This window comes from Capricornis sumatraensis, chromosome 14 (genome assembly GCF_032405125.1).
Source record: "Capricornis sumatraensis isolate serow.1 chromosome 14, serow.2, whole genome shotgun sequence".
NCBI classification, from domain to species: domain Eukaryota; kingdom Metazoa; phylum Chordata; class Mammalia; order Artiodactyla; family Bovidae; genus Capricornis; species Capricornis sumatraensis.
This window is the reverse complement of record NC_091082.1, coordinates 77765004-77788700: the sequence shown is the minus strand read 5'-3', so window position 1 is coordinate 77788700 and position 23697 is coordinate 77765004. Positions and strand designations below refer to the sequence as shown.

The window sequence follows — 23697 nt, the reverse complement described above, 5'->3', positions numbered from 1 at the left end:
GGATCTTGCTTCTATCACCAGTCACATCCACAGCTGGGTATTGTTTTTGCTTTGGCTCCATCCCTTCATTCCTTCTGGAGTTATTTCTCCACTGATCTCCAGTAGCATATTGGGCACTTACTGACCTGGGGAGTTCCTCTTTTGGTATCCTATCATTTTGCCTTTTCCTACTGTTCATGGGGTTCTCAAGGCAAGAATACTGAAGTGGTTTGCCATTCCCTTCTCCAGTGGACCACATTCTGTATTCTGTATTGTATTAGGTTGGTGCAAAAGCGATTATGGTTTGCATGGTTGAACTTTGCAGTTTGATATTGGAATACATTCTTAGATAAATGTGGTTATGTTAGACATCATTTTAATGCCCTTTTCTTGCTTTATGTTTTCTTGTTAATGACTTAGTGAAAGTGAAGTTAGTCGCTCAGTCGTGTTTAGTTCTTTGGGACCCCATGGTCAATAGACCACCAGGCTCCTCTGTCCGTGAGATTTTCCAGGCAAGATTACTGGAGTGGATTGCCATTCCTTTCTCCAGGGGATCTTTCTGACCCAGGGATCCAACCCAGGTCTTCTGCATTGCAGGCAGATTCTTTATTGTCTGAGCTATCTGTTTATATTTATTTTAGACTAGGGAAATGATGTTAGACAAAAAGCGCATTCTAATGATTTTCTCATTTGAGTTCAAAGTGGGTAGTAAAGCAGCGGAGACAACTCACAACATCAACAACGCTTTGGCCTAGGAACTGCTAATGAACATACAGTGCAGTGGTGATTCAAGAAATTTTGCAAAGGAGATGAGAGCTTTGGAGATGAGGAGCATAGTGCCCAACCATCAGACGTTGACAATGACCAATTGACCGCAATCATCAAAGCTGATCCTCTATGACTACACAAGAAGTTGCTGAAGAACTCAATGTTGACCATTCTATGGTTGTGTGGCATTTTAAGCAAATTGCAAAGGTGAAAAACTGAATAAGTGGGTGCCTCATGAGCTGACCAAAAATTTTTAAAAATAGTCATTTTGAAGTGTTGTCTTTGCTTATTCTATGAAATAACAATGAACCATTTCTCAATCAGATTGTGACGTGCAACAAAAAGTGGATTTTATATGATAGCCAGCGATGACCAGCTCAGTGCTTGTACTGGGGTGAAGCTCCAAAGCACTTCTCAAAGCCAAACTTGCACCAGAAAAAGGGTCATAGTCACTGACTGGTGGTCTGCTGCCATTCTGATCCACTACAGCTTTCTGAATCCCGGCCAAACCATTACATCTGAGTATGCTCAGCAAATTGATGAGATGTACCAAAAACTGCAGCGCCTGCAAACGGCATTAATCAACAGGATGAGCCCAATTCTTCTCCACGACAGTGACCAACTGCATGTTGCAAACCAACACTTCAAAAGTTGAATGATTTGGGCTACGAAGGTTTGCTTCATCCTCCATATTCACCTGACCTCTTGCCAAATGACTACCACTTCAAACATCTTGACAGGTTTTTACAGGGAAAACGCTTTCACAACCAGTAGGAGGCAGAAAATGCTTTCCAAGAGTTTGTCGAATCTCGAAGCACAGATTTTTATGCTAAGGAAATAAACTTATTTCTCATTGGCAGAAATGTGTTGATTACAGTGGTTCCTATTTTAATTAACAAAGATGTGTTTGAGCCTGGTTACAATGATTTAAGGTTCACCATCGGAAACCACAATTACTTTTTCACCCACCTAATATATCCCTCCATTAAAGCCTTTACCTTATTGTACTTGTTTGCTTCCTCTGAGGGCAAACTGTCTTCTATTTTTGGTGCCTAACACAGCCTGGATATAGTAGGGACTTGAGAGAAGGCTGGAAAGAGGCAGTGTTTTCCTTTCTGTTATCTTTTAAATTAATATACAGTATAACTGATATTTTGTTGTGTAATTTTATGAATCTTTACACATGAATGGATTCACATATTCCCTGCCATAATCAGGGAGCAGAACAGTTCCCATCAGCCTCAAAATCTCCCTCTGCTTTCCCTGTTTTACACTCTTTTCCCACCTCTTAGTCCCTAGCAGCTGCTGTTCTGCTCTCTCCCTCTATACTTTTGTCCTTTTGAGGGCATTTTATAAAGAGAATCAGAGTAATTAACCTGTTGAGATCACCTTTTGCCTAGTTTTTTCAGTGGGTTTGTTTTCTGATTGTTGACTTTTGATAGTTCTTTTTTGAATGTAAGTTTTTTGTCAGATATGTAGTTTGCAAGTGTTTCCTCCCAGTATGTAGCATATCTTTTCATTCTCTTAACAGTGTCTTTCACAAAGTAAAAATTTTTAATTTTGGTGAAGTCTAGGTTATCATATTTTTCTTTTATGGAGGAAAAATAGGCTTTTTGTGCTGTATCTAATAAGATCTCTGTTGACACCAGGTTTTAAAAAATGTAAACAATTCCTGTTTTCATCTTGTTTATTGACAACTTATATGCTCAGATATTAACATTTTAAAATTAAAGGTTTTTATATTAATTCTTTTTATGGCCTCACCCCAGGGTTTGCATTGGAGAAGGAAATGGCAACCCACTCCAGTGTTCTTGCCTGGAGAATCCCAGGGACAGTGGAGCCTGGTGGGCTGCCGTCTATGGGGTCGCACAGAGTTGGACACGACTGAAGCGACTTAGCAGCAGCAGCAGCAGCAGCAGTTCCCCAAGTAGAGATTGAACCTGTGCCCCCTGGGTTCAAAATGTGGAGTCCTAGCCACTAGACTTCCAGAAAATCAGTACATTAACTTTATAATTAAGAATTTTTACTTTCTTTGAATTTTGAGTGGAAAATAGTTGTTTCCCTGCTGTCACAGTGGTAAAGAATCCACCTGCCAATGCAGGAGATCGAACCCAGGTTCTGTCCCTGGATTGGGAAGATCCCCTGTAGAAGATAATGGCAACTCACTCCAGTATTCTTGTCTGGGAAATCCCATGGACAGAGGAGCCTGGTGGACTATAGTCCATGGGATAGCAAAAGAGTTGGATACAACTTCACAACTAAAAAACACCAATAGTATTATAATAATTGGTAGAATTTAAAGTGAGAAAAGCAACTTTAGCAAAACATTTATTGAGTATACCAAGGTAACTTGCTGCTATAACTTTTATTTTTGCTGCAAAGATTGTTTTTTTGGATGTGGACCAATTTTTAGTGTTTATTGAGTCTGTTACATTTTTGCTTCTGTTTTATGTTTTGGTGTTTTGTCTGTGAAGCATGTGGTATCTTAGCTCCCAGGACCAGAGATCACACTTGCATCCGCTGCGTTGGAAGGCAAAGTCTTAACCACTGGACTGCCAAGGAAGTCCCTGTGTTAACTAACATTACAGGTTTTTATTTTCCTTGAACTTTGATTGGAAAGTAGTTTACCTTAGAGTAGTGCTATAATAATTGGGAGAATTTGAAGTGAAAAAAGTAACTTTAGCAAGCGTTTATTGAGCGTGCAAAAGTAACTTGCTGTTAGTTTCTTTATTCTCCTATAGATTTTGGGATTTTAATAATGTAGAAAATATTTCTTACTTTCAACATATTACTATCATAAGCAATTACTAGAAAGTTGAATGTCTAAAATTTTCCCCACTGACTTATCTATCTTAATGGGAGTTCTCTTTCTTCAGAGTACTAAAAAAAATATTGTAAAGTATCCAATTATGGTTTGTGCAGGTGCTGTCTCTTGGGTCCTGACTACCTGGCTGGCAAGTGATTAACCAACCCAGGTATCCTTGCCAACCAGTGACACCTGCAGGTCTGTGGGGAAAAGAGGGGGAGGAGCTGAGATGCAGGTGATGGAGGGGCAGGGGGAGGGGGGTTGAGTTTGGTAAGGGGATGCTTGTCTCTGTGAGCTGGGGTCGCTGTTCCTCTTGCCAGAGTGTGTGTGTGTATGAAAAGCAGTTTAAAGATGTCAGTATGTTTACATGAAGGTGGATTTTATGAAAGTCAAATGTCTGAAAGTCAGAATTGCATGCATTACACAGATGGATGTTCCATTTGGTTTGCCTAATCACCACAATGGGAAAAGTTCAGTATAGTGTAGCCTTACATTTCTGTATACCTTATTTTTTCTCTTCTACGTTTGGAAAGTCATATCTTTGAGAAATAAAATGTGTGGGGCATGTCTCTGTTTTTCATTGAGTTTGATTATTTGTGTTGTGACAGTTTTTTTAAAAATATGTTACTTTTGTTAATATTTTATCCTCTTACCTCTGCTTCTGACCCAAACTAGCAGCTGAATACTGATAGTGAAGTGGCCATCAGAAGACCTGATTATTATAAATTGCTCATAAAAGTAGCTTTTTAAAATTTATGTTTAAATTTGTGATATAAATCATGATTATATGATTATAAATCATATTATGATTTCTGTTTGTTTCTGAAGGGACTTATTTTGTGATCATTTTTGGTAGGAACTATAACGGTTAGATTGAATAAATTTTGTAGTTTTGTTTTCCAGTAGCCATCTCTTAATCTTATGAAGATGACAGTTCTTTTGTGTATTCGAGTTAAGAGATTGATTTCAAATCATTTTTATGATAATTGGAAAAGAGTGCTTTTGACTTTGACTATTAAGGAAACTAGTCACTAAGTCGTGTCCGACTCTTGTGACCCATGGACTGTAGCCTGAAAGGCTCCTCTGGCCCTAGGATTTTTGGCAAGAATACTGGAGTGGGATGCCATTTCCTTCTCCAGGGAATCTTCCCAACCCAGAGTTAGAACCGGGGTCTTCTTCACTTCAAGCAGATTCTTTACCAGCTGAGCTACCAGGAAGGCTCCTTAAGGAAACTAGGTAATAACTTGGTAAGAAGTAGATAAAAGAAGTTAGCACTGGGAAGAATTTAGAGGACCTAAATGCAGAGTACATCATGAGAAACGCTGGGCTGGAAGAAGCACAAGCTGGAATCAAGATTGCCGGGAGAAATATCAATAACCTCAGATATGCAGATGACACCACCCTTATGGCAGAAAGTGAAGAGGAACTAAAAAGCCTCTTGATGAAAGTGAAAGAGGAGAGTGAAATGGTTGGCTTAAAGCTCAACATTCAGAAAACGAAGATCATGGCATCTGGTCCCATCACTTCATGGGAAATAGATGGGGAAAGAGTGGAAACAGTGTCAGACTTTATTTTTTGGGGCTCCAGGGTCACTGCAGATGGTGACTGCAGCCATGAAATTAAAAGACGCTTACTCCTTGGAAGGAAAGTTATGACCAACCTAGATAGCATATTGAAAAGCAGAAACATTACTTTGCCATCAAAGGTCTGTCTAGTCAAGGCTATGGTTTTTCCAGTGGTCATGTGTGGATGTGAGAGTTGGACTGTGAAGAAAGCTGAGCGCCAAAGAATTGATGTTTTTGAACTGTGGTGTTGGAGAAGACTCTTGAGAGTCCCTTGGACTGCAAGGAGATCCAACCAGTCCATCCTAAGGGCCATCAGTCCTGGGTGTTCATTGGAAGGACTGATGCTGAAGCTGAAACTCCAATACTTTGGCCACCTCATTCTAAGAGTTGACTCATTGGAAAAGACCCTGATGCTGGGAGAGATTGGGGGCAGGAGGAGAAGGGGACGATAGAGGATGAGATGGTTGGATGGCATCATGGCTTCGATGGACATGAGTTTGAGCAAGCTCCGAGAGTTGGTGATGGACAGGGAAGCCTGGCGTGCTGCAGTCCATGGGGTTGCAAAGAGTTGGACATGACTGAACAATTGAACTGAACTGGCATTAGGGCTGTTACTTGGAATTTTAATCTCTAGGAGGGCCAATTTAGTTATGTCCTGGAAAGAGCACTTTGTTTAGAACCAGAGGGTTGTGAGACCTGGTCCTGTGTATTACTGATGAATCTGATTAGTGCTAATATGTTCCCCTGGGCCTTGGTTATCTCATCTTAGCAGGCAAGATTGTTGTGTTGATTGAATGTAATAAAATATTTAATTTCTTAGCATAGTAAGAGATAGTTAACCTTTACTGTGAGCCCTTGTTTCCCTAAATTCAGAACTTGCTGTTGGCATTAATTGAGGCCGATGGACGACAAATGTTGCAGTAGCATTTCCCAGTTGTGTTCCAGATTTTATCAGTAATAGGTGTTGCATAAATAGTTGGGTGGATAAATGACCTTGGGAAATACTATTTGTTTTTCTTTCAGAAATTTACTAGGCATAATAATATTGAGAGGCCTTGAGGCCTTGAGAAAGTCTGCTGCAAAAAAAATTTTTTTTAAACGAAAGTAAACTGAATTGATCATTAAGCCCTTAAAATTGGTGATTTAAAGAATATCTGTATTCCATGCAGTGCAGTTTATCAAGCATTGCTTTAGATAATAATTTTCAAGATTACTTGGTGATAGAATTCTCTATAGCAAAAGGCTCTTCATGATATGTATAGTACTTACTGAGCTGGCGATAGTCTATGCTTGCCATGGAAATTTATGAACTTTAAATGAAAAGAATCACTGCTTTAAATTCTAACTTTTGTGGAATTGTATAACAAAATATTGAAATTCACCCCCCCCCCCCAAAAAAAATAACTGAATGCTAGCAACCCACATCAGGGTGAATTTACAGTATTTTTAAGACTATTATTTCGTTATTTATTTTTGGCCACACTGGGTCTTTGTTGCTGTGAGCAGGCTTTCTCTAGCTGTGGTGAGTGGGGCTACTCTGTAGCAGTGCACAGGTTTCTTGTTGAGATGGCTTCTCTTTGTTTTGGAGCGCAAGCTCTAGGCATGAGGGCTTTCGTAGTTGCAGCATGCCAGCTCAGTAGTTGAGGCTCTAGAGCACTTGGCTCAGTATTGTGGTGAATGGGCTTCGTTGCTCCTGGTATGTGGAATCATCTGGGATCAGGGATCGGACCCATGTCCCTGGCATTGGCAGGCGGATTCTTATCACTGTACCACCAGGGAAGTCCCTGAATTTACAGTATTTTTGTTTTGGAATTGACTACTTATTAAGATAATTGCTAACACAATGTTAAAATCTGAATCTGAGGGTTCAATTTTGTTCATTTTCAGTATGATCATATTTTTTTCCTCAGAGTTCTGATATTTTTATTTATTTATTTTTGTCAGTTTTGTAGTACTGCTGAAGAGAATTACATAGTTAGAAAGAGTTACCCTTAAAGGACATTTGGGCTCAACTCATGTTATTCCATGAGGGGGCTTCCCTGATAGCTCAGCCAATAAAGAATCTTCCTGCAGTGCAGGAGACCTGGGTTCGATTTCTGGGTTGGGAAGATTCTCTGGAGAAGGGAACGTCAACCCACTCCAATATTCTCGCCTGGAGAATAGACATGGACAGAGAGACTGGCAGGCTACAGTCCATGGGGTCTCAAGAGTCGGACACGACTGAGCGACTAAACCACCACCACCATGTTATTCCAGCCCATTGTGTTCTTTGGTTTTCATTTCAGAGGACAGATAATTAACTCATTTAAGTGAGTTTGCACACATGGGAATACTGAATCCTTATAGTGGGGTACCAAGTGGTTGAACTTGGTAATGTATTTAGCAAGTGATTATATTTTTCTAATGTTATTAAGAATCAGATCCAGTGTATTCACTGCTATGCTACTCTACCTATCAACAGAGTAGGCACTGATATTTGTTGAATGAATAAGAGTAAATAAAACCTAGTGGTGAAGGGCGATGTGGAGTTAAGTAAAGTTATTGCAGAAAATACTGCAGGTAAATGGAGGGACGCAGTAGAGCAGGACTCATGCCTGATGATCAGAGGGTGGAGCTGATGTCATAATAATAGAAATAAAGTGCACAGTAAGTGTAATGCTTGTGAGTCATCCCCAAGCCCACGCCCCCACCCCCGTCTGTAGAAAAATTGTCTTTAACAAAACTGGTCCTTGGTGCCAAAAAGGTTGGAGACCTTTGCAATAGACTACGGTGGAAAGAGTGCTGAATTAAGAATCAGAAAATCCGAGTTCTAATTGCAAATCTGAAGGTGAATAGCCATGGGACTTTATACAACTTTCTGGACCTTGTATCCTTGTGGGGTAAAAGGGGGACTCATAATAACCTCTTCCTAATAATTCATAGGTTGTTGAGGGAATAAAATGAAAGATTGATATAAAATGCTGTGCAAATGTAAATGTACAAAGTCAAGTTTTTTTTTTCCCCTCCCACTTGCGTAGTACAGTGCCTTGAACAGTATTAACACAGATTCAGACTTTCTCTCTTAATACTGAAAAGTAGGCTAAGAAGCAGAGTTAGAATTGATTCTTGGCGTGCTTACAGAGTGTTGAGGGTAGAAGGAGGAAGGAAAACCTACAAAAGAGAAGCAAAAGAACCAGCGAGGAAAAAGAATCAAGCAAGTATAGCCCTCTACTTTCCGGACATGCTTTTCACTAAGCTTTTTTTATGCTGTTTGGGAAGAGGATAGAATGCTCAGGAAGTAACTTTTGACCTAATTTTCTCAACTCTGCCTCTTCATATGAGAAGTATGTGAGGATGAGGAGAAGTTCTTTTTGAGCTTAAAATTAAAGATCTCCACTTAGTTTGAGTAAGTTTTGCTCTTCTATAATAACTATGAATGACTTGCCATGAAAACATTGAAGGTGCAGCCATTCTTAACCTGTTGCTTAGCACCTACTGTGTGCCACCAGACTGTAAGCTCTGGGAGGTGTGAAGGCAGGCACTTTCTTTTGCTTGCCATCAGCCATATAGCAGAAATCCATGAGCCAACAAAGTGTGGATGAGGAGTCATAATCAGGTTGATTCTTTCCTTCTTTCTTTTTTAAAAATTTTTATTTATTTATTTGGCTGCCCCAGGTCTTAGTTGAGACATGTGGGTCTTTTAGTTGCAGCATGTGGGATCTAGTTTCCTTGACCAGGGATTCAACTTGGGCCCTTTGCATTGGGTGTGAGGAGTCTTAGCCACTGGGCCACAAGGGAAGTCCCAGATTGGTGATTTCTTTCCTTTTTTAAACCAACTTTTAAAAACCTCGTTTTTGGCTGTGCTGGGTCTTGGTTGCTGCGTGGGCTTTTCTCTAGTCGTAGAGAGTAGGGTCTGCTGTGCAGGTGCGGTGCACAGGCTGCTCACTGTGGCGGCTGCTCCTGTGAGCGTGGGGTCTAGAGCGTGGGCTTCGTAGTTGTGGCGCACGGGCTGAGTTGCTCTGGGGCACGTGGGACCTTCTCGGGTCAGGGACTGAACCCGTGTCTCCGGCACTGGCAGGCGGATTCTTCACCACTGAGCCACCAGGGAAGCCCCAGATGGGTTATTTCTGATGAAATTGTTTTTACATTGTGGTTGTTGTTAGGGAATGGCTAATATAGTTTTGATGATGCAGTACAGACATATTTGATTTCCAGGAACAGCTTACCTGAGGAAAATCTAAAATTTGATACTTCTACTACATACACCAAGCAGGAAAATCATTTCTCTTGTCCCAGAAAGATCATCTGCATGTGTTAAAGTGTTGTTTAGAATAAAGTATTATTTATTATTTATAAAGTATTATTAATAAAGAAACAATAAAGTATTGTTTAGAATAAATCTTATTGCCAGTGATCATATGTTGATTTATTTTTGGTGGGTGGATATTAGTGGACTGATTATCTAACTTCTCTTTAGCACATTTTATAAAAATATGTTCTTATATTTTTAGGAGGCAAATTTATATTTATAGGAGGCAAAATTAAATTATTTAATTATGTGAAACACCATGCTTTTGCAAAGGTGGAGATTTTTTAGGGGGTGGAATTTGAAAGTAATAGTTAAAATCCAGTTTTTGAATAATACATTGTTGTTAGTTACCTGTTCTAACCTCTTACTGTAAATCTGTGTTGTTTAGAGAGGCAATGGCACCCCACTCCAGTACTCTTGCCTGGAAAATCCCATGGATGGAGGAGCCTGGAAGGCTGCAGTCCATGGGGTCGCTGAGGGTCAGACACGACTGAGCGACTTCACTTTCACTTTTCACTTTTCACTTTTCATGGATTGGAGAAGGAAATGGCAACCCACTCCAGCGTTCTTGCCTGGAGAATCCCAGGGACGGGGGAGCCTGGTGGGCTGCCGTCTATGAGGTCGCACAGAGTTGGACACGACTGAAGTGACTTAGCAATAGCATTAGCCATATGTGGCTACTTTTATTTTAATTTAAATTAATTTAAATGAAATAAAATTAAAAGTTTCATTCTTCAGTTGTCGTAGCCATATTTCCAGTGCTTAGGAGCCACATGTGCATGTGGCCAGGGGCTACTGCGTTGAACAGTGGCAATAGGGGATATTTCCTTCCATCATCAGAGAAAGTACTGTTGGACAGCATTGTTCTCAATGAAAATGGCTAAGAGATTTCACCAAATTTTATATCCTGAAAGTTGGAGAGTAGAGTGGCAAGAAATTGGAAACCTTTTCTTTCGGAATTGTGTGGGATCTTTCAAGGTACTTAAGTTCTCTAGTAAGAGAAAGATAAGTTTTAAATCATGGAGTTCTTGTGTCTCCATATTTGCTGTCTGCTACAGCCAGGCCAGACAGAGTTTATCCTCATTCTGTAGAGCCCTCAAGCCTGTGAGTGGAGGAACTGTAATTTGAACCCAAGTTTGTGTGGCTTCAGTATACTTTTTGTTTTTGTTTTGGACTTTAGGAGTAGTGTAGTGTTGAATTGATCATAATCTCCAGTTATAGTATTGTCACCTGGCATCAAAGACTTTTCTTCCTCTCATCCGCAGGCACGGTTTTAATATGTTTGATGTATTTGTTTGTTTGTTTCTGCAGAATACATATTGTAGCATCAAGTTTATGACTTTTATATTTGCATAGAGGGTATTATGTATCTAATATGAGATTTTCCCCACTCTGCAATGCATTTGATGATTTAAGCACCCAGCCTGCTTTTTGTACACTTTGTGAGGAATTCTTGGTACATGGTGTTAGACTTTTTGGCTCTTATCATTAGAGAAGTCTGAAAGAATCCAACCCCCACCGTCCCTGCTCAGGCAATAATGATAGGATTATTTGTCAGTGAGTGATGTGTATACTTTTTTTTTTAAAACAGGTTACTTTTGTTTTCTTTTTCACCATTAGGAGGTCAGTGATTACTTCTAACAGATATTGGTATATCTGAGCATTGTGGCTTTTTTTTTTTTTTAAATGTGAAATCTTTATTAAGCTAATTGTAGATTTATATATGGGTGTAAGAAATAATACAGAAAAAATGAAAAATAAAAAAGAAGAAATAATACAGAGCTGTCCCTTTGTATACTTTGTTGAGGTGCAGCTGCCTTTTTATGCTTCTGATTTGTATGTAGACTGGAAAGGGGGGTAGATAAGCTGTTAGAATTGTCAAGTAAGAGTAAAAGGATGAGGCATTCTCTTGTGAATGTAATAGTACACGAACATTAGCATGTGGACTTTATTTTAGTTGCCTTTTGGTTTTAATTTTTTAGTATGTGTTTCAAATAGTGAAGTTATTTAACTGAGTTCTGTGAAAATGATATAATATGATATTTCTTTCAGCAAGTTGAATTTTTCATACAAATGCTGTTGAAATTAATCATGCAAGTGTAAAATAGTTAGTTTTGATAATGATTAGATATTTCTGTGTTTTCTTTGTTTTAGGTTGTTTCACGAAGAAATCCAGAGGATGTCCAGGAGGTAACATGTTTATCCATATGAAAATTTTATTTTATGCATTTTGACAAAAATTTAATTAAATGCTTCATTGAGGAAGCAGTTATTTGTATGTCAGTCTTTGTATCTTGTTTGGAAATTGTTTTCAATTCACTGAACAGTAACTGAAGTATCTTATTTCAGACCTATTAGGTCAATGTTAAGTTTCAGTAGGTGTTAAGTTATATAAATAAAAATTTCAGGAATTATAGTGCCATTTAATAATGTGATAACTTTTCTGATAATTGCCACTCATAAGATTTCAGTACTAGTTAAGGGCCCCTATTGATTTGAAAATTATGATGCCTGTATGGTAAAGAAAAAGAAATAAAAAAGAGTATTTGGTAACATATTAATTTTAAAGAGCATAATAAATTATGGGTTTCTCTGTACTTCATTTGTTTTTGTTGGCATAGAAATGCTTTACAGTGTATGTTAGTCTCTGCTGCACAACAAAGTGACGCAGCTATACGTGTACATACATCCATTCCCTCCCGAACCTCCTTCTCTACTTCCATTTTTATATTGAGTTGGCATGTTGACATCCTGGAAAATTGCTTCTTTTTAGAATTTTGTATTTAGTTCTTTTGCAGACTAATTCCTTCTTTTTAAAATAATACCAGCTTGTTATAGTTTTGCTTAGAACTGTAGGATTCTCTATTTGTAATTACTTTGTCCTTGTTATATACCTTTAGGAATCCTAACTGAGGAGTTCATGTCTTTCAACATTTTTACGTTTACTTTCATTTTGGTCCTTGCTTATTTATAGTAGGACTAGAAGGATATATATAGTCTATATATATATATATTTTTTCTTCCTATTAAAGTGTTTAAAACAGATGTTGTAATTTGTTACATCTTTATTCTGCAAGGTTTTTTTTCCTAATTGCATTTTAATGTCTTCAGGTGGGCTGTGTATTATCTATTTAACCACAAGCCCCACTTAATGCTTACCAAACATACCTGTCTTGATTCATGGATTTAAATTGATTGGTTCTGGTTGGTTTGAACATGTTTTGATAATATTTTAACTTTTATGTATTACTGTTTCTTGCTATATCTAATCTGGTAATTGTTTTTGTCCTATTGTTAAAGAGTTAAAAAAAAAAAAGTTGGATAAAAGACACATTTTAAAAAGATTCCATACTGTTTTCCTTAGGGGTTTTAACCTCACTCCCTGCCCCTCTGATAGCCAGGAAGAAAATATTGTTATTTTGGAAGAAAAGGCTAAGTCTATAGTTATATATGTCTATATCCTTTCAAAATGGCATTGAAAATAACTTGTACCTTTGATTAAGAGAGTACTCTTATTTAAGTCAGTTCATTTAGTATGAACTATTCCTTAGAATTCTGTTAATTCTGTTGAATTAATAGTCAATACCAAAAAAAAAAAATAGTCAATACCAGGCTTTTCTGCTTCTGAATACTTATATCTGTTAGAATTGAAAATGGGTTGTTTCCTTTGAATACAGTGTCTGATTGCTGTGCTGTAGTTTGTAGCTTGATGTTCCCCTTTTCCAGGGAGAATCCTGAGCCAACCTATCCATGAACATACTCTCTGCCATTTCCTTAATCCTTTTTTGGGGAAAGCTCTTTTATAATAACAACTGTTGGTGAACCATTCATCAGAAACTCTTGTAAGTGTGCTTTAGTTAGATGGTTGCATGGTCCTTTGTTAAAAATGGTATAAAATCTTAAAAGGAATGTCTTCTGTCTAGCTGACTTCTTGAAGGATAGAATAACCTTGAAGTTACAACAACATTTTTTAGCTTCCCATGTATTATTTCATTTAAACATTGAAATTCTTACTTAGGAAAGGAATTTACTATGTAGAATTTGTTTCCATTTCCTTTCTTCTCACTTTCTTTCTCTGTTAACTGATTCACTTAGAATTTACTTATGCTTCACCAGAGCTGTTGAAGATCAGTAGATGTACTGTTTGTCTAATCAAATATAGGACAAATAATATGCTATTCTTAAAAGACTGGGGAGATTTAGCTCTTTTTCTCACTTACACACATGCACCTTGGCACATGCTAAAAGATAGTTTTGTTCCTAAGTAGGCCAGAATACTTGCATAGAGTCAGTAATTTAAAATTATCCAGGATGGTTTTCCTTTTTTTTTTTTTTTCACATTTCTGCCAACACTTGCTATTATCAGGCTTTTATTTATTTATTTTATTTTTTTACATTTTCTTTTTTCTTTTTTTTTTTAATTTTTATTTTTACTTTATTTTACTTTACAATACTGTATTGGTTTTGCCATACATTGACTTGAATCCACCACGGGTGTACATGCGTTCCCAAACATGAACCCCCCTCCCACCTCCTTCCCCATAACATCTCTCTGGGTCATCCCCGTGCACCAGCCTCAAGCATGCTGTATCCTGCATCGGACATAGACTGGCGATTCGACTCTCACATGATAGTATACATGTTTCAATGCCATTCTCCCAAATCATCCCACCCTCTCCCTCTCCCTCTGAGTCCAAAAGTCCGTTATACACAGCTGTGTCTTTTTTGTTGTCTTGCATACAGGGTCGTCATTGCCATCTTTCTAAATTCCATATATATGTGTTAGTATACTGTATTGGTGTTTTTCTTTCTGGCTTACTTCACTCTGTATAATTGGCTCCAGTTTCATCCATCTCATCAGAACGGATTCAAATGTATTCTTTTTAACGGCTGAGTAATACTCCATTGCGTATATGTACCACAGCTTTCTTATCCATTCATCTGCTGATGGACATCTAGGTTGTTTCCATGTCCTGGCTATTATAAACAGTGCTGCGATGAACATTGGGGTACATGTGTCTCTTTCAATTCTGGTTTCCTTGGTGTGTATGCCCAGCAGTGGGATTGCTGGGTCATAAGGCAGTTCTATTTGCAATTTTTTAAGGAATCTCCACACTGTTCTCCAAAGTGGCTGTACTAGTTTGCATTCCCACCAACAGTGTAGGAGGGTTCCCTTTTCTCCACACCCTCTCCAGCATTTATTGCTTGCAGATTTTTCGATCGCATTCTGACTGGTGTGAAGTGGTACCTCATTGTGGTTTTGATTTGCATTTCTCTAATAATGAGTGATGTTGAGCATCTTTTCATGTGTTTGTTAGCCATCCATATGTCTTCTTTGGAGAAATGTCTATTTAGTTCTTTGGCCCATTTTTTGATTGGGTCGTTTATTTTTCTGGAATTGAGCTGCATAAGTTGCTTGTATATTTTTGAGATTAGTTGTTTGTCAGTTGCTTCATTTGCTATTATTTTCTCCCATTCAGAAGGCTGTCTTTTCACCTTGCTTATATTTTCCTTTGTTGTGCAGAAGCCCTTTTTATCTTTTAAACATTCCCTCCAAGTTTTCATTTATTAAGAGCAGCACGGGTCATTCTGGAGGGGGACAGCAACAGTTAATGTGACCTTTTGTTCAGCAGGTTCTCTAGAGCACGCAACTATAGGACGCAAAGAATGAGGTAGAGATGTGTCCTTCACTCCTCACCTTTAAAAAAGAAGTAGCCCATAGCTCTGTGTCTCTCTATTTCACTGGGGAAATCTGGGAAAGGAGAACCAAAATAGAACTTTCTGTGTATCATATCCGAAGTCTGTCACTGTTAAGTCATTTCATAAATAAAACAGTTTTAGAAAAACTATTTGAGCACATTCAGAAATGTGTCAGGGGAAAGAAAAGACTCTTTAAAAGGGGAGGAAACAAAATTCATAAGCAGGTAGTATGGTGGTGACATTGCAGAAAAATTGGATCCAGCAAGTTTTAAATATTATATGAGAGTAAAAAGGAGAAAGTTAATTGAGTGGTTTTGTAAAAGATCTAAAGTTTTTTTGGTATTGTTAAGAGAAATTATCTGTATAGAAAGCATTCATTTTATGTAAAAAATATCTAAGGAAATGTTTTTAATGAAAATTAAGCTTTTCTTTGTAGTCTGTTATGATTGTCACTGAATTTTTAGTTGAGGAATATTTAATTGAGGAATTTTATGCAGAAGTAACTTTAATGAATAGGATATTTCTACAGAGTTGATTCAATAGAGTAATAAGTTATTATAAGTTTTTTTTCCTAATAGGAAAGAATTGATTATTAGAGAAAATATTTTTTTTTTGCATGTATCTTTTGGCTACTTTGTATAGTCCAGTTACAGACATCAATACTTGCTGATATAGTGGAGGTGCGCTTTTGTTCACTTTTCCGTTTTGAAGATTTTTAGAAATGTCCAAGCTTAAAAGGAGTAAGAAGAAAGGGAGGCAGTGGCTTGTGACATTTGGAGATGCTTTGGTTTCCTGATTTTTTGAGGGTTTTTATTTGCTCTTGGGTATTTCACTTCTGCAGTGTTGAGAATATGTGAGTGAGTATGTGAATGAATAAATTAGGACATAATGAAGAAACACAGATTTCCTAATTTTTGCTCTGAAAGACTAGCTGCTGGTTTATATGCCATGGCATTATTATCACTATTCTGATTAAATTATTAACTTTTGCCCCTTAAGTTGCCCTGATTTTATTTGACAGTGACCCTAACTGGAATACAAATTTTATCTACAGATTTGTTTCCATGAGCTGTGGTCTTTTGAATAGCTCTCATGTCTAATTTATAATAGCTTTAAGGATTGTGCTTCCCTTAGGTAAGATTATTGTCAGAAGCCCAGCACTCGTTTTGCCCTTAAGCCCTTGGCAGATGTGGTACCACCATAATTTGATCTATTTAAAAGATATGAAATAGCACTATGTTCCCATGACCAGAATTATGTTAATGTATCAAGATTAGAAATTGCAGAGAAGCAAAATATGAAAATTAGAAAGTCACTTGTAATCTCTGAGGCCTTTTACTTTTCAAGTGTTGGTTTGACTCTCTCGGTTCCTCTTACTCTGTCTTCTGCTGGAACCGTGGATGCTCTACTGTCTGCATTTGTCTTGTTCATTTCCATTTCATATGAAACCTCTTCTTCCAGGTGTCCTGTCTCCTGGCACAGCTGAGCTTCTTCAATACGGACTGTGTCCTTGGTTTCCTCTTCTTTTACTTCTGACTAACCCCCATCATTCAGCCGTTTAGACTCCTCATCTTGTAACAAATGCTGAGAAATCTTTTCTGAGTTATTTCCACCTCTCTTCTCCCCAGTTACTACACCTTATTTTTAGTTCTTGCTCTTGAACTCCTGACCTGTCTATTGGATATCTTCAATTAGACTTAGCCTCACATGCACCTAAATAAAATATATCTAAAACTGAGCTTCATTCTTATCTCATCATAGCTTTTTCTCCTTGGCTGTTCACCTTTGGGAATATAGCACCACCATTTATCCAGTTGTAAAAGCCAAAATTTTAGTAATTGTATTTTGCCCTTTCCCTGTCCTTTTAAAATACTTCATTCCTGACCGCTTCTCTCTCCCTCTCTTTTTGTTTTTTTCTGGCCATTACTTCCTTCAGTGTGCTCACCTGAGTCGACACTGTGTGGGTGCTCCTTCCACAACACCCTTTCAGCACAATCATGCCGTCTTGTGATATAGTTACTGTGTTGGCTTATTCTTCCTAATTTGACAGAAAACTCTTTAAAGGAGGGACTGTGTTTCTTATTCTTCGTCCTTTGTGCCAACACAGTGCCTAGCATAAAGTATGCTCATGAAAATATTTGCTTTGTTGACTATTTTTGTTGTTGAGTAAATGAATAAAAAGGACTTCCCAGGTGGCTCAGTGGTAAAGAATCTGCCTGCCAGTGCAGGAGACGCAGGAGATGTGGGTTTGATCCCTGGGTCGGGAAGATCCCCTGGAAGAGGAAATGGTAACCCACTCTGTATTCTTGCCTGAAAAACTCCGTGGGCGGAGCAGCCTGGCAGGCTATAGTCCATGGGGTCACAAAGAGCCGGACACAACTGAGTGACTGAGCACAGACACATGCAGATGACTAAAAGGAAAGCTCAGGGGCAAGCAGTTTGTTTAAATTAATTCATGTTGTCTGACTAGTCTCCTAGGATTAAAAGCAAGTCTCTTATATGAAAAGCAGCACATTTAGTAATCATAATAGAATTTTTGATAGCATGACAGAATTTTGCAAAGAATTTCTTATATGACATTTAGTAATCATAATGGAATTTTTGATAGCATGACAGAATTTTGCAAATAATTTCTTATATGCAGTGAGTGGATTTTTTGACAGGTCTCTTAAATCACACTTGGTTACCTGTTTGGCCTAATGTTTGCTTATTAGTACTACACTATTGAGTTTGTTAGAAGTTAGATAATTAGATTTTTCAGAAGTAAAGGCCCCAATGTACTAGGTAATAGAATTTAAAACTCAGTTTTACCCTGTGAGACTGAGGTCTGGATCAATGTTAAGACCGTGTGTTAAATTTTTTTTCTTTATTAAGTGTTTTTTTTTTTCTTTTGATTTAATCTAAATAAGTTTAGACAATAGTTTAAACTAATGAAGGTAGCTTACTTTTATGTGTTATATAATCTAAATGATTGATATTTTGTTTTTTGAAATATCCTAATTTTAGTGGTATTCTGATCAGGATTTACCTTGCCTCTGGAAATCTTATTACTGTCTTAACTGAGATTTTATGAAATGCAAAAGTTTAGGTTAATTACTTGCTACAAAGCTATTTGTTCTTCAGTATTTTTCAGATTATTTATCCTTCAAGGCAAATGCTGAGTATGTTCTTTATGTTTAAATTTGTTTAAATTATTTTGTGTTTGTAAACATGCTGTTTTTGAGATGAATATATTTTGATATCTAACTCATTTGCAGGGCAATTGTAATTAATGTTTGAAGAGGTTAAGTGACATTTTGTGTAGTGTAGACCTTTTTTGTACTAGGTTGAATATTTTTCTAATATGAAGAAAGCAGTGCTTTCTTAAAATGAAATTTAAAAACCAAAACAGTTGGAGGGAGAATTGCTGCTTTATATTTTTAAAGCAAATATTATTAGTTGATTTCAGACAGGTAACTGCATTGGTTAGAACATTTTTGTTTGCCTTTGCATGACAGTTTTGAGCACTTTAATGAAAATTTTTTTTCTTGTTCAGATATATGAACCTAAATGGTTTGACTGTGAGATACATTTAATTTTCTTCTCTCTTTAGATAATCGTATGGAAGAGATATAGTGACTTTAAGAAATTGCACAAAGAACTATGGCAAATTCACAAAAACTTATTTCGACATTCAGAATTGTTTCCTCCATTTGCTAAAGGAATAGTGTTTGGTAAGTGATTATTTTGAAATTGTGATTTTGAAAAATGATGACTAGCTAATTATGTATATACACTGAATACTAAAACACTGTACCATGAAGTCAGAAGCCCTGTATTAAGATAATTGCTATTATGCCGCAAGCTCTTGAAGTTGTTTTCTCATGGTTTTTTTTTTTTAAATATAGGAGATTCATATTTTATTTCTTCAGTGCTATATTTACAGTTGAACATAAATTAAAGGCCTGCTTGCACACCAAAAGCAAGTGTCTTAGGTGGTTCAGTCAAAGAGGTGAGACCGCTGACTGATGCACATGAGAAGCATCCACGCCTTGACCCAGGTTTTGGGATTTTGCCAGTATTGAGTTCCTCAGTAATTTCTTCAGTATCCTTAGGTGTCAGATTCTCGTAGTAGCTGTCGTTTATTTGAACCATTGGTGCGTTTACACAGCCTTCTAAACATTCCACATCTGTAAGAGTGAAAAGTTGTTCAGGTGTAGCCTCCCCAACCTTTATTCCAGGTTTTTTTCTGAATGGCCTCCAGTGTGCTGTCCAAGTTTCAAAGCATGCAAGGCATAGTAGTGCAGGCTTGAATATGATACTTAACAACTGGTCCCATCACTTCATGGGAAATAGATGGGGAAACAGTGGAAACAGTGTCAGACTTTGTCTTTTGGGGCTGCAGAATCACTGCAGATGGTGATTGCAGCCATGAAATTAAAAAAACTTTTCTTCTTTCCTTGGAAGAAAAGTTATGACAAACCTAGATAGCATATTGAAAAGCAGAGACATTACTTTGCCAACAAAGGTCCATCTAGTCAAGGCTATGGTTTTTCCTGTGGTCATGTATGGATGTGAGAGTTGGACTGTGAAGAAGGCTGAGCACCGAAGAATTGATGCTTTTGAACTGTGGTGTTGGAGAAGACTCTTGAAAGTTGCTTGGACTGCAAGGAGATCCAACCAGTCCATTCTGAAGGAGATCAGCCCTGGGATTTCTGTGGAGGGAATGATGCTGAAACTGAAACTCCAGTACTTTGGCCACCTCATGTGAAGAGTTGACTCATTGGAAAAGACTCTGTTGCTGGGAGGGATTGAGGGCAGGAGGAGAAGGGGACGACAGAGGATGAGATGGCTGGATGGCATCACTGACTCGATGGACGTGAGTCTGAGTGAACTCTGGGAGTTGGTGATGGACAGGGAGGCCTGGCGTGCTGCGATTCATGGGGTCGCAAAGAGTCGGACACGACTGAGCGACTGAACTGAACTGAACAACTGGCTTTGGATTGTACATTATATAAAAAATTGCTGCTTCATATACTTTCATTGAAGATAATTGCAGAACTTCCTGTAACCTTTTTCATGCAGCGAGGGGCAGCCAGCCACTCTGTCTGGGCTAAATCCAGGAGTGGAAGCACAGCTACCGCCTTATGCTCTGCTGGGTAGGTTTTTTTTTTTTTTTTAAATGGTTGCTTCTGTCCTCTTAGAATTTTCTGGTATGAAATCAAATGGAGTGTCTGGGTTATTCTCAAGAGTATCTCTGTGCACAAATAAGGCTCCTCCAGCTCCATTTTGCACAGCTGTCTTATGCAGATTCCTTATACATCTTCTCCTCCGGGTGGTGAGGCTAGCTTTGCGGGCTCAAATGCCACAGAGAGGAACATGGCAGGCTAGACGGCAGTCCTTGTGGGTCACTTGTTTTTTCATGTTCTTGCTGTGGTTTTGTTAACTCAGAGTGCATTTACTCCTCCCTTTCATGAAAAAATCAGCACCAGAACAACTCAAACTCTAACCAGTCAGGCAAATAGAAAAACCCTGTAGGAACATAAGGGTGACATTAACTTATTCTTGCAAAGCTGTCCCTCAGTGTCTCTGGGGGACTAGTTCCAGGACCCCCTGTGGGTACCAGAATCTGTGGGTGCTCAAGTTCCTTGTCAGGTGTAGTGCAGTCGACCTTCGGTATCTGCAGGTTCCTCATCTATAGATTCAACAAACTGTGGATCAGCGCCTCATATAAGTAAAATCATACAGCATTTGTCTTTTCGTGGCTGGCTTATTTCACTTAGCATCATTGCTCAAGATTTATCCACGTGGTAGCATGTATCAGAATTTCCTTCTTATGTCTGAATGTAGTCCCTCGGGTGTGTGTACACTGTTTTATTTTTTCATCCATCAGTGAACACTTGGATTGCTTTTACCTTTTGGCTATTAAAAATAATGCTGCTGTATTGGACTTCACTGGTGGTCCAGGGTTAATACTGCGTTCCAGTCCAGGTTACAGGTTTGATCCCTGGTCAGGGAGCTGGGATCCCACCTGCCTTGCAGCCAAAAGACCAAAGCATAAAAGAAAAACAGTGTGGTAAAATCTAGAACAGAAACATGATACATAATAAAGAGGAAACTGAGAAAGACATCACAAAACCACCAAACTAAAGTGGTAGAAATAAGAAAAAAAAACATGAAGCAACCAGAAAATGATAAACAAATGGCAGTCCTGTCTTCAAATGTCAGTAATCACCCCAGATGTAAATAGATTGAATTCACTCAAAAGAAACAGAATGACCAGATGGATTAAAAACTGTTTGTTGCCTTTAGGATACTTAGCTCAGCTCTAAAGACAAATAAAGGCTCAATGTGAAGGGATGGAAGATGATACTCCAAGCAAATGTCAGCCAGAAGAAAGCATGTGTTCATTTCAGTTCAGTTGATCAGTCGTGTCCGACTCTTTGCGACCCCATGAATCGTAGCACACCAGGCCTCCCTGTCATCACCAACTCCCGGCATCCACCCAAACCCATGTCCATTGAGTCATTGATGCCATCCAACCATCTCATCCTCTGTCGTCTCCTTCTCCTGCCCTCAGTCTTTCCCAGCATCAGGGTCTTTTCCAATGAGTCAACTCTTCGCATGAGGTGGCCAAAGTATTGGAGTTTCAGCTTCAACATCAGTCCTTCCAATGAACACCCAGGACTGATCTCCTTTAGGATGGACTGGTTGGATCTCCTTGCAGTCCAAGGGACGCTCAAGAGTCTTCTCCAACACCACAGTTCAAAAGCATCAATTATTCTGCGCTCAGCTTTCTTTACAGTTTAACTCTCATATCCATACATGACTACTGGGAAGACCATAGCCTTGACTAGAAGGACCTTTGTTGACAAAGTAATATCTCTGCTTTTTAATATGTGTCTAGGTTGGTCATAACTTTCCTTCTAAGGAGTAAGTGTCTTTTAATTTCATGGCTGCAGTCACCATCTGCAGAAAAATAGGCTTAAAGCCAAAAAAATTACAAGAGATGAAAATGGATGTTATATGATGATAAGGGGACTGTCCATTCAGAAGACATGGCTCATTAATATGCATATATACATCTGACATAGCACCAGAATATAAAAACAATTATTAACAGTCCTAAAGGAAGAGATTGACAGCAACACAATAATACTACGGGACTTGAACATCCCACTTACATCAGTGGATAGATCTAGACAGAAAGTCAACAAGGAAACATTGACCTTAAATGAAATATTAGACCATTCTTACAGATATATATAGAATATTCCATTCAAAAGCAACGGATACACATTTTTCTCAAGGGTACGTGAATTGTTTTCAAGGATAGACTGTATGTTGGGACACAAGTTGAGTCTTTTTAAGAAAATTGGGCAGGGACTTCCCTGGTGGTCCAGTGGTTAAGAATCCGCCTTCTAATGCAGGGGATGTGAGTTCAGTGCCTGGCTGGTGAACTAAGGGCCTGCATGCCGTGGGACAACTAACCCTGGCACCACAAGCAGAGAGCCTGCATGTTGCAACTACTGCACTGCAATGGAAAGATCCCACATGCTGCAACTAAGACCTGATACAGCCAAAAAATTAATTAAAAAAAAAAGAAGATCAAACTGTAAGAAGAAAGCTGGAAAATATCGTAAGTATGTGGAGACTGAACAACTGTTGGTCAAAAGAGAAATAAAAAATGCATGAAGACAAATGAAAATGGAAATAGGACATACCAAAATGTATGGGATGCCACAAAAACACAATTCTAAGACAGAAGTTTACAGCAGCACAGGCCTTCCTTAAGTAACGAGAAAATCTCTCGTAATCTAACCTTAAACTAAAGAAACTAGAAGAAGAGAACAAGTGAAGTATATAGTCAGTTGAAGGAAGGACATAAGAAAAGTCACAGTGAAAGTAAATAAAGATTTGAAAGACAGTAGAAAAGATCGGTGAAACTAAGAGCTGGCTCTTTGAAAAGGTAAACAAAATTGGCAAACCTTATGCTAGCCTCACTAAGAGAGAAGGCTCAGATGAGATCAGAAATGGAAAGAAGTGAAGTTACAATGGAAACTACAGAAATACAAAGGATGATAAGAGACTGCTATGAATGAATATACCACCAACTTGGACTGTCTATAAGAACTGGATAAATTCTAAGAATCATTCAAGCTTTCGTGTCTGAAACATGAAGAAGTATAAAATCTGAATAGACTGATCACTGGTAAAGAGATTGAAACTAAAAAAAAAAAAAAAGCAACCTCCCCAAAACATACGTCTAGGACCACATGACTTCAGCAGTGAATTCTATGAATCTTTCAAAGATTTAATACCTGTTCTTCTTAAGCCCTTCCAAACAATTGAGACTGGAGTGCTTCTTAACACGTTTTATGAGGCCATCATTACTTTGATACCAAAACCAGGTAAAGATAACATGCAGAAAAGAAAATTACAGGCCAGTATCTCTATCTTTTGCAATAGATGCAAAAGTCTTCAACAAAATATTAAGCAAATTGAATGCAATGCACTAAAAGGATCATAATGATGAAGTGGCATTCATTCCAGGGATACGAGGATGGCTCCGTATCTGCAAGTCTATTAATATTCTACACCACATTAATAAA

The 23697-nt window shown here is 38.2% G+C and overlaps 1 protein-coding gene and 1 pseudogene across 4 annotated transcripts in view; one reads left to right on the top strand and one right to left on the bottom strand.

The window, feature by feature from the left end:
• The window catches only part of RPS6KC1 (ribosomal protein S6 kinase C1), a 210640-nt gene that overhangs the window by 8454 nt on the left and 178489 nt on the right, over positions 1-23697 (top strand). For 3 of the 4 annotated variants that reach the window (XM_068985998.1, XM_068985997.1, XM_068985994.1), the window contains exons 2-3: positions 11561-11596; positions 18699-18819. In XM_068985998.1, coding sequence (XP_068842099.1) covers positions 11561-11596; positions 18699-18819 — 157 coding nt within the window. The remainder of the gene's footprint in view (positions 1-11560; positions 11597-18698; positions 18820-23697) is intronic. The other variant, XM_068985996.1, reaches the window with a different exon arrangement.
• On the bottom strand, positions 19043-20780 carry LOC138090670 (NADH dehydrogenase [ubiquinone] flavoprotein 2, mitochondrial-like; annotated as a pseudogene).